The 16,773-nt window shown below is 42.4% G+C and overlaps 1 protein-coding gene across 3 annotated transcripts in view; it reads right to left on the minus strand.

The window, feature by feature from the left end:
• TLE1 (TLE family member 1, transcriptional corepressor) overlaps window positions 1–16,773 on the minus strand; it is a 511,226-nt gene that overhangs the window by 50,451 nt on the left and 444,002 nt on the right. The window contains exons 5-6 of one of the 3 annotated variants that reach the window (XM_049711660.1): window positions 9,256–9,318; window positions 7,342–7,416 (exon numbers count right to left, since the gene is read on the minus strand). The exons of 1 other annotated variant lie outside the window; for it this stretch is intronic. In XM_049711660.1, the coding sequence (XP_049567617.1) occupies window positions 7,342–7,416; window positions 9,256–9,318 (138 nt within the window). Of the gene's footprint in view, window positions 1–7,311; window positions 7,417–9,255; window positions 9,319–16,773 lie in introns of all 3 variants that reach the window. One more of the 3 variants, XM_049711659.1, reaches the window with a different exon arrangement.

Consider the following 16,773-nt stretch of genomic DNA (forward strand, 5'->3'; position numbering starts at 1 on the left):
ATTTCTCTGTTCTTTAAAACACTCAGTTCTTATCTTGGGAGAGTGCAGAAAAAGAAAATTGGTATGCTATGATAAACAAGTGGGAAAAGTGGGGAAGAGCTGTGTGGCAGGAGAAACATCAAGGACACTACTACAGGAGTTATCTGAAAACCTCCCAATATGTGGATGGCCTCTCGCGTCAAGGGGACAAGGGTGATAAACAGGCAGAAACTGCTTGCTGGGGCCAAGAATTCGCAAGCCACTTGAAGACAATAAAATAAATAAATACATAAATCCATTGAGAGGCTCCATCTCGATGCAGGAGCGCACAGAAAATGAGATGCAGAAGCAACACTGATGGCCTGTACGTAGGCAGGCACCAGGATGAAGGCCTAAAATTCTGAAAAGCATCTAAACTCGTCTTCACTGCTTCTGCATTTCAGCTAATCCGCACAGGCCAACTCATTCTGCATCACCCCCCTGACTTATTCATCCTACCTGCCCTGGGTGTCTGTTTCCGTCGTGACTTAAAAGACCTAAACCAGAATAAGTTTTTTAAAAGCCATGTTTACTTAGGTAGATCCATTTCTAAAACCATGTAAGGTTTCAGTGAAAAGATGCTCGCATCATCAGCCATCAGAGAAATGCAAATCAAAACCACAAGTGAGACAGCGCGTCACACCCACCAGGAGGGCTAGAATCAAAACAATGGACAATAACAAGTGTTGGGGAAGAAGCAGAGAAACTGGAATTCTCATCCACTGCTAGGGAGAATGTAAAATGGTACAGCCACTTGGTTGTTTAAGCTAAATGGAGTTACCATATGACCCAGAGTTCCATTCCTAGATATAAACACCAGGTAAAAGAAAACATGTCCACACAAAAATCTGTACACAAATGTTCACAGCAGCATTATTCGTAACAGTCAAGAGGTGGAAACAACTTAAATGACCAGCAACTGATTGGATAAACAAATGCAGCATATTGATGCAATGGAGTATCATTCATCAATAAAAAGGACTGAAGTACTTGCTACAACATCTATAGACCTTGAAAACACTATGCAAGTGAAATAAGCCAGACACAAAAGGTCACATATCATATGATTCCATTTATATGAAATGTTCAGAACAGGCAAATCCACAGAGATAGAAAGATTAGTGGTTGCCAGGGGGTTGAGGGGAGGGGGCATGGGGCCTGACTACTAATGAATATGGGTTTATTTTTGGAGTGATGAAAATGTTCAAGAATTAGATAGTAGTGATGGCTGTGCAAGTCTGTGAATATACTGAAAACCGCTGAGCTGTGTGTGTTTAAAAGGGTGAATGATATGGTATGTTAAGTCATCTATCAATTTAAAAAAAACTGCATAGATCTAATTTCTAAAATGAGATGCTCAACTTTCTCTTCTGAAGATTTTTCTTCTTCCTCTGAAAAGAGGGAAAATGTTATAATGCCTTCTTCTAAGAAATCCAAATAAAAATCATACGAAAATATGTGGGGAAATGAACAAGTAGACAATGCTTCAGTAAGTTTCCTAATAAATAAAAAGCACACTGCCCAATTCACTAGAACCCAGACACTGAAGCCAAGCTCTGCATTTGTCAGAGATACCTAGTTGTACCCTCAGTGAAAAAAAAAAAAAACTAGCTTGACCTAAAGGAGAGGTAGGATGCATAAAAGACTTCTCTGAGATACTGCACCATCTCTTTGGAAAATTAATAAAAGGGCTAGACTGGTGGAATTTAAGTGGCAGGTATGTCACTAAATAGGAGCTGGAAGATCCATGTTTGTTGTCATCATTTTATTTACTCCCTTTGGTAGCAGGCTATGCATTATTCTCTCAGGGTGAATTTGTTTTATAAAGAAACTTACAGCTGGGTTATTGATGGGCTTTCCAGGGATTAACTGCATACTCATAAGAATAAGAGGCTAACCTCATCCTCTTAAACTTCCCACACTACAATCCTATAGATGTCTGACAGCTACAACCGGAGGAAAAAAATAATCCAACATTTTTGCTAATCCTTAAACCAGTCATCTCCTGCAACAATAGGGAGTCCTTTAGGTCTACAACTCAATCTCTCAAGGACAGAAAGGCTTCTTCTGCAGACACATCAGGAGTTTGTATTCACAGCCATCACCTACACAAATACACAGAGTCAGACACCACAGACCACCCTAGACTTCTTTTATTTCATACTAAGTTGTTTTAAAGTATAGAGAATTATAAATTTGCCTATGGAACAGGAGTATACACACATGACCAAGAACTGGCGCCCCAAACCTGAGCCCCATAGGCCTTGACAGAAGTTATAGTCGTGCAAAGTAAGTCAGATCACATCCAAATAAATGAGAAAGGACAAACAACGCTGCTTACATTAACCCCAAATTTCCCTGAGTTCCCTGATGTTCATAGCACTGCTATGGGAAATTGTTTAAATTTTCTTATATCCAACAGTCAGCATCAAGGCAGCTATCAGAAATCCGGCATTCTGTGGTAGGGGAACTGTTCATCTGTCCATGTCTTCTGACTCTTCTCTCCTTCCAATTCTATCACAAGGATCCCCGCCACCTCCCAGGGCCAGCAAAAGGCCTGGTGCCCTTTCCTCTTTACGTTGAGTAAGCAAGCCAGTGATGCCTTGTCCTCACATTTTTGCTTCTCAAACCCTTCCATCTGCTCCCCTAACTTAGCTTTCCGCCCTGGTTCTGAACTTTAATAAGTTTGTTTGTCAAAAGTTAAATGGCAGTGCTTTTGCACTTCTGAGTCCTTATTAAAAGTCATTCAAGCACGACAACTTAATGGCAGAAGCAGAGCATCTGGCTGGGTCTAATCTCAAACACCAACATGCATGTAACCACCAGAAAAGACAAAGGAGGAGGTGACCTGCTGCTAGGAGCAATCGCCCCTTCACAGGAGCTTGGCCAACTGAGCTTGACCCAGAGATCTGCTACAGGTGCTGAGAGAAACCAGGCAGACAGAACCTCAGTTCAGGGTGTCAGCACCACATGCTCGTTGAAGGCTGCCAGCCAAGGTCTTACCCCCCACAAAAGCCATGGAAGGTAAATGGTATTATTCACTGTCCTGTAGAAGGACACTGATAGAGGTTAACTGGCTGTACAACGTCACAAAGCTAAGAAGTGGCAGTGCCGGGACTTCCCTGGTGGTCCAGTGGTTAAGAATCCACCTTCCAATGCAGGGGACACAGGTCCAATCCCTGGTCTGGGAACTAAGATCCCACTTGCCGCAGGGCAACTAAGCCCGTGTGCCACAACTACTGAGCACGCAGGCCACAACTAGACAGCCCGCGTGCCACAACTAGAGAAAAGCCCGTGCCCCGCAACGAAAGATCCCATGTGCCACAACTAAGACCCAATGCAGCCAAAAATAAAATAAACATTTTTTTAAAATAAAAATAAAAAGTGGCAGTGCAAAGTCCCAACCAAGTGCATGTCATCCTAGGCCCAGGCTTTGTCCAGGTTAACACAATACAAACGGTCTTAGAAAGATGAGCATAAAACACTGAGAAGTTAGGCAGTAGGTATTTGGTTAGAAATAGATATACAACTATGTAACTGTTTCAATAAAGAAAATCACACTCTGCTAATTATTCTTTTACTCTTCTACTTTTTAATCAAAAAGCAACCATGTTTCTTTAGGGGGGTGGGAAAACTTGGCTGAGAAGAAGCACAAGGGGACTTCCTGGGGAGGTGGGAACAATCTGCTCCCAGAGAGGAATGTGGGCTACAGGGTGTGTGCATGTGCCAGTGATCAATCCGTACACTCAGGAGGTGTGCATCTCACCTGTGAATTACACATCAATTTTTTAGAAAATCTGTGTGTGTACAGGTATGTATATATCCATATCTATATTTATATGATTTATATTAATTATACGTGATATAAACCCAATTAAAAGATAACACTAATTATTTGGAATCCCAATCTCAACTTAAAATCAATTCTGTAGTATCAGAGCAGGTAGAAGAGAGCTCTTAGTTCCCAACTCCCCAAATACTACAATGGGGAGTGATCTGAAGAGCCCGTCCGTCAATTTTCCTTTCCTTCTGGTAGCCATTAGCTATCCCACAAATAAAATGTTACGTCAGTCAATAACCTACTTCGGTTTGAGCATTTTTAATAGCATTCCAAACTAAAAAAAAAATCTTTGAGGAATGCTGATTAAATTGTGGAGACTATCCTGATGTTTGGGGAAAAAAAAAAACCACCAAGGTTCAAATACATAAGTTTCCTTCCCACAATGAACTTGTTTTCTCAAGTACAAGGGAGTTTGTGCCAAACCAAACAAACCCTGTATCTATTAAGATCTCTGCATTTTTACTGTTACAAGAACGTAACACGTTTAATAACAAAAGAGCTTATAAAAAGCAAAATTCAAAAAGTAAGGTTGCAGTTATTAGTCTGCCAATTACCAGATATGCCATCAGTCAAGCTGTTAAAAAAAAAAAAGTATAACAAAAAATATCTCAATAGTTTCTCCAAGTATCAAATATCTAAGAAGCTTATCTTTCTTAAATACCAGGAATCTACGTAGGTTGAAGGCAGGTGCTGTGGTGAAAAAGATTTAAAATTCAGTATTTTCCGTCAGATATGAGAACTAAGTTTTCTATGCTGGTGAGAAATGGGCACCATTAATTCACGCTACAAAAACGGAAAAAACCATAACCTCTCTCTTCCTCCTAAAAGAGCAGCCACGGTCCCAGGACACAGCTGAGCTTACCTAGAAGCCTGGTGTCCTTGAGAAGATTTAACTTTTTCCAGGTTTGCTAAAGAGAAATATCTGTAGCCCTGTCAAGCAAGCAGTAAGCTCCTTGATTGTACCTTAAAGGGAATGAGAATGTTTCAGCTCATTTGCATTTTAAAGGGTACTCTTTCATGATCTTTCACACTTGTAATAGATGTCTAAACCGTTAAATTACTATTTCTTTTCTTAGCTTGAAAGTCGATGCAGACGAAGAGCATGGCCTCTCCCAGTGTTCTTTACCCTAAGTCGGTCCCTGAACAATACTGACAGCTGCTATCAAACCGGGCTGCATTTACCCTGCGCGCAGCTGCTGCTTGTAGGAACAGACAGCCTCCCAGAGCCTCCTCCCCTCTGGGGAGACAGGCTGACACACTGCATGTTCAATGAAGGGGTGCAAAGGTCTGCTGAATTGTCAACCCAATTTTATGCTACTTCGATTTTCCAGGACTCGCACAATTCCTTTCAAGCAAAAATCAAGCATATGCCACAGCATGAAACTTATGGTGCGGGATAATTATTGATCACTACAAACTTTAAAAGAGCCTGCTGACATAAATTAATATACTGATCCAAAAATTACAATTATAAAAGCCGCACATGCCAGTACGCTGAAGACCTGCAACTGGCGTTAGGTCTTGTGCTGGGCCCAATTCACTGATTTGGGTTATTGTTGCTAGCTATCGGAGCTAATCTGCCTTTATAATCTCAACAACATGTTTCCTGGACTAAAGCCATTCATAAAATTAGCGATTCATCTGCCCTTCCAGAACAACCTGCTATTTTTATTTTCTGATTCAACTCAAAATGAGTATTACCTATAAACATCTGGTTAACACAATTTCCTCCTTTCTAATGGACAGGATTGGGCAGTGCCTTTGAGAATGTAAGAGTACAAAGTTTTACCATTGAGAAATGATATGTAAAAATTCAGAGCCTATCAGAAAACAAACATGTTCCACAAAGTGTAACTGGGTACTTGAGAACTGCCTTGCATGTTTTCCTTTAATCAAAACAGGCTTTTCCATCCTCATTCATCTGGGCTAAAAATTTCTGTGCTCGAGCTACAAGTACAATTCCCTATTAGTCTTTGCTAATCAAACACAGTACATGCAAAAGTACCAGTGAATATTTGATTTGATCTCTGAAATAAAGCAATTCATTACACAAGAAAAGCGTACAGAAGGCGGCAGACAAATGCAGATGTAATTGTGTTTTTTGTTGAATGTGATTAGAGAGCCCACTAAGTAACAGTCAAAAATGTGACACTAAGGGGGAGAGATGCAGAGCCCAGACCTGTGGGGAAGAGGAGGGGAGAATTGTTTATGCAGAGCTAAGCTGTCAAGTGTAATAAAGCAGCTTGAATAAAATTTAAGCTGAAAATCCACTGAAGCTCCCCATTTCAGGGAGGAAAAGCTATTAAAAGGAAATGAAGGTCACCCTCCCAGTTTATTTCACCTAATTGACTGCCAATAGCTTACCACAGGCAACCCGACTGCAGATCTGCAATTGAGAAACTGATGAAAGGAGAGTTTTCAAGCTGAGGCTCATTCTTTAATCCTCCTTGGCTCTTATGTTTTTTCTCCATCTCCAGTTGGGATGTAATTTTAAACCCTGATGGATTAACTGGTTCCATTGTCTGTGGCCATCACTGCACTATGGCACTCTTAATCCGTACAGCAGCATGTCTAATTATCATTACAAAGTGTCTGAGGGAACTATAAAGACCAGCAGGGCATCTTCTCACAAGCAATTAACATAAATTGATAAATGAGTGATTTGAATCCGCTCAAGGCACTCACATATGAATAAAATCAGCAAGGACGGTCGCTTATTTCAGCTACTTCTTTCGCTTAGTCTGGAAGGGCAGAAAACATGAGAACCGTCCTGGATCCTGCAGTGAGGGGGCGGGGGGATGAACTCATGCAGGGGATGGACCCAACAGTTCACCAGGCTCATTAATGCGGCGCAAATGACTTGTGATTGACAACCAGTTGCCAGCAAGGAGCACTAACTGAACTCAACCCAGGAGAGCAGAAACCTGGTGAAAGGCTAGAGGGCACTAGGGCAGACAATCATCACTTCTTCAGCGGCAAGAGGGCTTTCTTTTCATTGGGGTGCCACTTAAAAATTCATGAAAGAGGCACAAGAAAAGCAAAACAGTTATGCATAGGTTCTAATACCCTGGGAAAGCAAAAGGCAAAAAAGCAAAAGACAACGAAATGAAATAATGCCGAGCTACGTCTTGACCTCACTGGGATCTAAAGTTTATACAACAGAAGTAAGGAAAGTACGTATTTAAAACCCTTGCCAAAGCTTTAACCTAAGGGAGCAAGATAAACTACATTTATTTTTCCATTGAAAAGAAGATTTATTTTTTCTTCCCCTCCTAAAAATGTTTCTATCATCTCCCTTATGCTAATCTTTCTTCCCCTACACACCTCAGCATACCTGACACTGCCACCCCCGGCTTATCAAATGGGTTAAGATCAAGCAACACAACATTATATATAGATAGATATATATTAAGCCAACAAATTAAGAAGAAATGAAAGCTGGTTATACACACTGTAGGAGGTAGACCTGGTAGGCCACGTACCCCGATGATGGCATTCAGCTCTGCCATGGTCACCTGTTTGGCACGTTCGACAGCCTGGGCCACCTGCTGTTGATGCTTTGAAAACAAGGAGAAGGAAAAGTGTTAGCAAGGCAGCCAAGACCTTCACTGTACCTTCCAACAATAAGACAAATGCCACATGAGGTGCAGACTGAAGTGTAATATGTCTTTAAATGTGAACTTGCTCGAGCACACATTGTTCCACAGAACACACAGACAAACGGCAAAGGAAAACTGAGAGCGGTGCATCCCTTAGTTCTAACCAACGTCAGTTACCACTTTACTTCTGATGGGAATCTGGGGCTCGGAATGGTAGAAAGTCAAAGGAGGACATCAAAAATGGTAACGGGAGGCCTTAGAAAATAAACAGTATGGGATTTGGAAGATCACCCTGGTTCTCAGAATGGGTTTGCTATGATAAGTTTGAGCAGGAAAAGTTTACAGCCATTTAAAAACACCCCTTTTGATACTTAAAATTTAAATATTAAGCCTGCAATCACTTCTCTGGTCAACAAATCTCAACCCACCAGTTGGTTTTTGGAAACTCTGGGAATTCCTCTCCTCCTTTAGCCCCTAGATGTTTCACCCTCCACAGGGGAAAGGAAAGACCCCGCCCCCCGCCCTCCCCACACACACTCTGAGATCACAGGCTGGAAATAGCCTGCGCACCTCCCAGCTGCACCCACAAATAAAAACAAAGCCACAGGTCTCTTTGGGAGAAAGGAGACTGTAGCAGAGACCAGGATTACTAAAATCTAATGAACAACAGGCTTCAAAAGGCCAATAGGGGACCTCCCTGATGGCGCAGCGGTTAAAAATCCACCTGCCAATGCAGGGGACTCGGGTTCGAGTCCTGGTCCGGGAAGATCCCACATGCCGTGGAGCAGCTGAGCCCACGAGCCACAACTACCGAAGCCCACATGCCTAGAGCCCATGCTCCGCAACAAGAGAAGCCCGCGCTCGCCGCAACTAGAGAAAGTCCAAGCGCAGCAAGAAGACCCAACACAGCCAAAAATAAATTAAAAAAAAAAAAAAGGCCAACAAATCTAAACTGTAACATCGAGTAAATACTATGCTGGAAAAGGCTGCCATAATAACAGCAGAGATGGTGTTACCCAGCATGGAAAAGTAGATGCCAATGAGAGCAAACACTCAGTATTCCAGCTCCAAGGCCCATAAGTTTTTCACTGTCTCAAGATATAAGCATCCTGTACACACTTAAAACAGTTCTGCATTTATTAGCTTATATCCAAAAGTAAAGGCAAAACTAAAACATAACTAGTTTTGAGTCATAGATTACCCACATAAAGAGCTTTTCCCTCTCAAATATTAAGGGTAAACTTCTATTACTCTGTAACCTAATAAAATGGCTTATATATGTATATAACTCCATAAGCTAAAGTAACATGAACAGGTAACATGAATGGTCTTATCCTTAATAGTATTGGCATCCACTCCCTCCATGGACAGCATTAAGTCAATCTGCCCCGAGGTACAAGGACAAAGGAAATATCTGCTCCCGTGGTCAAGTCAACCCTGATGGAACCATTTTTAAAATGCAGTAAACGAAAAGCTCTCTAGAGAAAGGACACGTGAATCATCGGTAGCTATCAAGCTTATTTATACTACTCCTCTGAGGAAAGAAAAGCTTTATGCTTGATAGTCGTTTTGCAGTTTTCCACAGAAAAAAATTAATTTAAGGTTGAGCTATTGTCACCACTTCTACAGTGTCCCCTCAGATCTGTTAGATGGGACAGCAGGGGGTTTACACACTTCAACTGTAACAGATGTTCTTCACACTTGTTCCTCGTGATAAAATTAACATCTTAAAACTAGCTAATTTGCAAACAGAGAAGCAACATAATTGCACTTTAACAGCTGAACAGTTTTACTTACTTCCTGAGACAGAAATGGGATGACTTGTGCACAAATCGTATTCAATCTCTTGGCGATTTCAGTCTATAAAGACAAAGCGATATAAATGTTTAGTATATTTCATAATCAGTTCAGAAAGATAAAACTTCATACCCAACATCTGAGTCCTCCACTGCCTCACTCTTGAGGGCATAAAATTGCTTTCCCAGGCTATGTTAGCAATATTTATCTTGAGATAAACAGCAGATATTAATCCCACTTGCAAAGTAAGACATAATCGCACGCGTTATTGGTCACTTAAGAGATAATGGGTAGTTTAATTGAGCTGGAAAATCTACACGGTTTAAGGCTATGTAATCATTTAACCTGGTGGGATTGCAAACCTCTCCGAACACTTATTCAATAACGGCATATCAGGGCACATTCATACAGCAAGTTCATTCAAGCCGGAGTCAGAACCCTGGGGAGCAGGGGCACCGCCAAAGCAGTCTAGCTCTCAAGATAAGGTCTAGAGCAAGTGGAAGAAGACCTCCTTCCCACTTGTCTCAATGCCTGCACAACTGAAAGAGGAAGTTAATGTTAGGAAGCCTTCGCTGAGCCTCAAAATTTCAAACAAGCCTAGAAAACACTGCTGAAACAGAACTCAAGTCCAGAGTGACAGTCAAGTCAAGGTATTCTGGCTATCTGTGACGTTTCGCCACAATTCCGCATCAAATGCCAGGACCTCACTGACAGGGCCCACGGTTCCACTGAGTTTAGGAAAATGGGTCCTGAGTGTCTGCAGCACGGGCTGCTCTAGAGAAAGTAAGAAAAGTCCCTGCTCAGCTCCAAACGCACAGCAGTCCCTCTACAAGAGGGACAAACTGGCAAAGAAGGGAATGAAGTGTGCTCTGCTCCCAGGCTAGGGTAGGATCCACATGCCCACCCCACCTCCAACACCCTCCAGTAATGCAAAGGAGCCCTGCTTTCCTCTAACTCTGAAGAACCAGTTCTGCTTTAAAAAAAAAAAAAAAAAAAAGTCATCCGAAGAGTCCCACATAGGCCTTATTTATTTCATCATTTTCTGTCAATGCTTACTAATGCTGCCTCTATTACTGAATTAGGCAATGAAAAGCATTACGAGGAGAAGAAAATTATGAAGCGCAAAATCCATGCCCTTGAGAAAGAGAGAATGGAATAAGTGAGACGAAGTAGAAACCTCAGGAACTGTATAATCAAGTACATAAAAAAGAGCTGCCTTTTGTCCTCTGAGATGATTCCAGTTAACTGAGCAACAAGCCTTTGGTTTTATGGGATTGGATTTAGGCCAACCCAACTCAATTCTCCCTGACCACCAATGAGACAGGGTTACAGACAGTGCCTTGGAAGAAATGTACTGGAAGGGGAAAGGACTGGTATAGAGAACAAACCCATGACCTTGCTTGAACAAGCGGGGCAAACAGATACGTACATGCAAAAAGGGTGCAGCTGTACTAGGTGCAAACACAGAACTGGGTCAGCCCTACCCAGTTCATTTGATCACAGCCACCCACTCAAGCTAACTCAAGGTCATGAAAGCATGGGCGGGCTACCCTTGCCTTTGCAACAGGGTTCTACACTATATATCTGGGTAGATGTAAAGGAGTAGGGATGCCCTCTGTGGACTCTGAGGTCCTTGCTCCCCACTTCCTACCTGCCATACATTCCAGCAGCATTCTGTACTTTTCCCATCTCTAAAATGCCCTTCATGTTTTCCAATTTTAAAAATGACATCCGCTCACTTTGAGCACATACACACAGATGTATACTATATAGAAATATACAAGAAAGTTAAAATAACCCTAAGTCCACCCTCCAGAGATTACCACAGTAACATTCTGGTGAGCCTGGGAAGCAGCACCCCAGGCTCTCATTACCTGTGTGCGCACAAGCCCAGAGTGGAGAGAGACACTTTGATACAGAGGGGTCCCAATACGTATACTGCTTTTCCGTAATTTGTTATTGCCACTCAATAAAAACAGATATGAATAAGGGCATCATCAATATATCCCACTTGGGCTTCCCTGGTGGCGCAGTGGTTGAGAGTTCGCCTGCCCATGCAGGGGACACGGGTTCGTGCCCTGGTCTGGGAAGATCCCACATGCCGCGGAGCGGCTGGGCCCGTGAGCCATGGCCGCCGAGCCTGCGCGTCCGGAGCCTGTGCTCCGCAACGGGAGAGGCCACAGCAGTGAGAGGCCCGGGTACCCACCCCCCCCCCCCACACACACACAAATATATCCCACTATACAAGCAGACGGGTGTCTCAACACTCCCAATATCAGGGGATATTTATGTTTCACCTAATTTTCCACAATTACACACTGTATGTCAAATAACTCTCTCCCTGGATCTCTAAAAGGAATCTCTAGAAGTGAAATCGCTAGGTCAAAGTGTATGCATATTTTAAACTGTAACACATGCTGATAAACTGCCCAGCAGAGAAGCTTACCAATTTACATCATCACCAGTCTATGAGGGTGCCTGCTCCCCCACCCAGTATCAATACTGGGTTTTGTTAACCTTTTAAAAATCTTTATCCATCTAATAGATTTTAAAATGACCTCATTTTTATTTGCATTACTTGGATTCTTCCTGAAGTTAAACATCTTTTCATATATTGACTGGTCCACTTTATTTTTCCTTTCTCTTTTTTTCTTTTGGTATTTATTCATCCTTGTCTTTTGGTAGTAGTTCTTTCCATATGACAAATACTGACTTTTCCAGTTTTTCCACCTTGTTACCTGTCTTCAACCTTGCTTATGATGGATTTTTTGCTGTGCATAACTTTGTTTTTACGTGGTCAAACTAAAAAATAGTCTTCCTACGTTCCTGGCCTTTGGGTCAGGATTAGAACACCCCCAAATTACAGAAGCCATTCTTAATTTTCTTCTAGTGCTGCTATGGCTGTACTTTCTGCAGTTAATCACTTGACCTACACAGAATTTACTTTAGTTTAAGAAGGAAAGATGATCTCCTCTTTAATTAATAATTATATATGTTATTACATAGAGTGGCTTCAAGGTAGAAGTGAACTTGACTGTCAGGGAACAGTTAAGACCTGGTCTGAATGAAAGCAACTTGTAAACCTTTAACATTAAACATTTAATATTAAGAACAAAATAAAAGAAGTACAGATTAAAGCACAGACCATAAAATTGAGTTAGAGTAGCTAAGACTAAAACAGGAGGACCAGGGTTAAAGTTCAAAGCTCAAACTGATGAAGAAACATCAAAAGCCATTCCATTTGTCCTGGGAATTCTAAATAAATGGTCTGGAGAAGAAACGGAAATAAGAACAACAGAGAAGGATCTTATCCCAGCTGTCTCCTCCCTCTGCCAGGTCTATAAACCCTAATCTTAAAACTATCCTCTGACAAGTGAGTTTAACTTTGATCACGGAGGCCTGGATTCAAATCTCACCTCTGATTTACCTTAAAATTCTCCGAGCCAGCTATAGAGTACCTACTCCTAGCAGCGTGAGGATGCAACTTATTTCCCTGACGGTGCTTTGGGAGGTCTAAGACATCACCACCACCCCAGCCCTTAAAATAGTCTGGATGGCAGCATAAGAACTGACAGTGATTCTTTAGTATTATCTCTTGCTTCAACACAACAGTATTCTGATAAGAACTTTAATTTAGCACAAATTAACAAGTAGTAGTGTTTTCCACCCGTGCTTCTATTCCTGACCACAGAGTTTACAAGCAGGTTAAACTGTATAGTTGACCCTGCTTAAGCAGGTGTTAAGAAAGTTCTGTAACCTTTTCAGACTGCCTTCTTTCTACCTCTTCCAAAGACTAGACAACTCCAGTGGGGAAAAAAAAACAAACAAACTGCAGGCTAACTGTATTTCCCACCTGGAAATCATTTTCCTGCCCAAAGCTGAAGACGTATTTGGTACCTGCTAACATCATAACGTTTATAAGGAAACTTACCCTGTGCCTGTACTTCTGACACCATGTAAGGCAACAAAACTAAGTCAGCATTCAAGAGCTAGCCCTAAACCAGATTTGTGTGGAAACTTTGTGCCCAGAAACTTAACCAGCTTGGTTAAGGCCCCAGCATCAGGCCTTACTTCAGGGACAGCCACCACCCACTGAGGCAGCAGGAAGCAGGAGTCCAAATTATCTGTCTAGAACCAGCTTTTATTCTCCCTGTCAAGGCCAACTCCCTTCTCACTGACTTGCTTATGGTAACACGGTTGGCCCTCATAATCCAAACACTTGGGTTTGCATCTCAGCACACTAGTATTAGGTGTCCTGAGATAAGTCACTTCAACCACTGAGCCTCAGGTCTCTTATCACCAACCTACTTCAGTGTTTCAGCAGAATCAAGTAAGCTAATATGTAAACTACAGCTGCACTATTACGAAGTGCTTTGCTCTTATCCCAATCCTTCAAGGCCTACCTCAAATCCATGTAGAAGCTGCCTGTCTCCCATAACACCAACAAACAAACTCTAGGCCCTTCAAGATCCTCCAAAGCATTTACCATCATTTGGCAAACTAAGACTTTATGTTTAAAATCACATCTTACGTGAAGCTTCTGGACAGTTTCCTAACAGCTTCCAGCATCAAGTCTTCTCAACATAACAGGGAAGCAGAAGACTCTGGCTGAATGCTTTGATACAGCTCCTCGCTGAACCCTCCCCACCAAAACTGACCAGAGGGTACACATTCCACATGGGGGACTTTCAAAGGAATGCCTCGCTGAACCAAAACGGAATCCCCATACACCCTAAACTCAATGACCAAGATGTAACCACAAAAACCGTTCCTAACCAGTGTCAGAATAAAGCTCCGTTTATAGTAAGAAATTGCATCTTAGTAGGTACAAGATTCAGGTACGTGTATATTTTAACTGAGTTAAATAGGCCAAATATCTCAAAGGCCGGCAATGAACCAAACCCTGGTACATGTTGCAGAGCTCTTAAACTGAAGACGTGTTCTTCTGAGCACCTGAACTTCAGTTTTTAGACTTCATGATTCCTAAAAGCTCGGCTTTCCACCTTTTCATACTCCTCCCACCTCATCTAATTTCCAGACTGAAGAGCCAGCCTGCTCCCCAACGGCTGCCCACTTCTCCACTACACACAGAGTAATATATAATGAAGGTTGTTGTAGGCTGGAAGCAGGGCGAGGACTGCTTAAGAGTAACTGCCCATGGGTCTCAAAGCAACACAATGGCACCTGGCCCAAAGTCAGCTTACGGAGGGGAAACTCCACCACCATTAAATTGCAAATTGATGAATCATAAAAAATGCCGCTTATGCTGAGGGCTGGCAAACTGATCTTTCTGTTTCCTCAAACCAAGCAGGAGGCCAAGAGAAAAACACGGTGGAGAGCTGGTAAGAAGTGCCTGGCAACAGATAAACAGGCAAGAACATGAAAACAAAGCGCACAAAAGGAAATAGATAATCTCTAAATCCCTTCTGACGAGAAGGTTCAGAGTCTGTGAAATGACAGCCTTCAATACAGAAAAATGTTCAACCTCACCAGCAACCAAATAAAATGCAAATGTTGTTGTAAGTAAAGTGGGTCATTCTGCGCCAGTTAAGTTAGTTTATTAAAAATAAATTAATGAAATCCAACGATGATGAGTCTTCTGGGAAACTGGAGCAATCACACATTACTGATGACAGAGTAAATCGGTACAGTTGTCTTGGAAAGCAACCGGGCAATGTGTTTCAAGTGCATGAAATTATTCAAACCTTTTGGTAAGGCTTCCCACAGCTAAAAATTTATCATAAGGAAATAGTTCAAATGAAAAGCATTCCATGCATGAAGCTGCTCACTGCAGCACGAGTTTCAAAGCAAAAGAGGAAAAGTCAGGTAAAAATGTAACAGTCGTTCAACACGTCACAACCATCTGCAGCTTTTTAAAAACTTAACATTTGCCCTCCTGATAAATCAGTTTTCTAGTACTAGGAGAAAGGGTTAAATACACGACATCAACCCAAAGCCAAGGCAAGTAACCATTTTAAAGTCATGTTTATGATAATGATGCTTAAATGGCCAACACATTTACTAGATGAAGCAGGAGGGGAAGAACAAAGCTGTGCTGTTAGTGTGACTGTTTTTTGTTTGTTTTACAACATATGCATGTGGCCAAGCGCTGTAATTTGATACCCCAAATAAAACCAGTGATTATCCTGCTGTAGCCGGGTTATCAGTGCCATTTTCCCCCCTCCAGTGACCTTGCAGATGCCGCCCTTGATTTATCGTTTGGATGTATTATTAAACAGGGAAGGGAGCAAAGGGTGATCAGGCCCACCACTCCTGTGATTGACCCTGGCACTGAGTCACAAGGATGCTGGCAAACCCTGAAACCCTTTGGGTGCCCGGCCCTCTAACAATCTTCATGTCACATATGGAGAAGTCAATGCCTAAAGGAAATGATTTGCCCAGGATCATAAAGATTAAAAGCCACGTTGCTGCCTAGTCCTTTCTCCAGGAAGCAGAAGTGGGAAATTGGAACATACTCTAGACCAGAAACAAAGCTGATGTACTCAGCCTTGTTTGCAAAGCAATACAGCCCTAACAGGACCACAGCAGTACAAGGCCAAGGCCATGTCATCGCTCAGCCAACAACGGTACTACAACAAGTGGCCCCAGTCTGTCACTGACAGGGTCACTGTACTCCTGCTGTCTTTGGCAGAAGTACAGTGCAAGGCAAAGTAGGCATTTCACAAGGAGCCACAGTTATAAATTGCAAACCTTAAATAAACAAGTAGCAGCCGAACTGCACTTTTGTCCTCCCCTTCGCAGGCAAAGAGAATTAGTGCCTCAGGCCTAACATCAGACAACCTGGCCCACCAATAAAGCAAAATCCACAAAAACACATCCTCAACTACATCTCTATTTCCTGAAGATGACAGCTGATGTGCCTAAAGAAAATTCAAGGTGTTTGACTAAAACTGCACACCCAAAATGATATACGCAAAACTCTGCAAATAAACTTCCAACACTCCCCCCACCCCTTTACAGGAGGGGGAAAGGCTTCTTGGCCTAGAGACCTCCTTCAGAACACTGGCGAGTCACCAGACCATCTCCCAGCCTAGCACCATGCTTCACCAGCACACTCATGAAAAGCGAATTTTATCTGAAGTTCTAATGCATCAGAGTAGCTCTGTTTAAAATATAATGACGTCGATAAATGACTAACCACAATTTGGGGGAAATCCAAATGAAAAGGACTTGGGGTCTCTAAGCTGATGACATAATGGTTATGAGGTTATCGGCGGTTTTCAAACATAAGAATGCATCAGGATCACCTGAAAGGCTTGGTAAAACATAGACAGCTGGGCCCACGCCTAGAGTTTCTCAGCCAGGAGGTCTGGGGCCCAAGCATCTGTATTTCTAACAAGGCCCCAGGTGCTCTGCAGCTTGTTGGACTAGGGACCACACTTTGAGAACAGTGCCAATGAATAACCATGACAGCGGCAGCATCTACTACTTAGTACACACCAGCTCCAATTACATCCAGGGTCTAAGCGTCAGTCAGCGTAGGTGCCCTTGGAGACT

This window comes from Orcinus orca, chromosome 6, assembly GCF_937001465.1.
Source record: "Orcinus orca chromosome 6, mOrcOrc1.1, whole genome shotgun sequence".
Lineage (NCBI taxonomy): Eukaryota > Metazoa > Chordata > Mammalia > Artiodactyla > Delphinidae > Orcinus > Orcinus orca.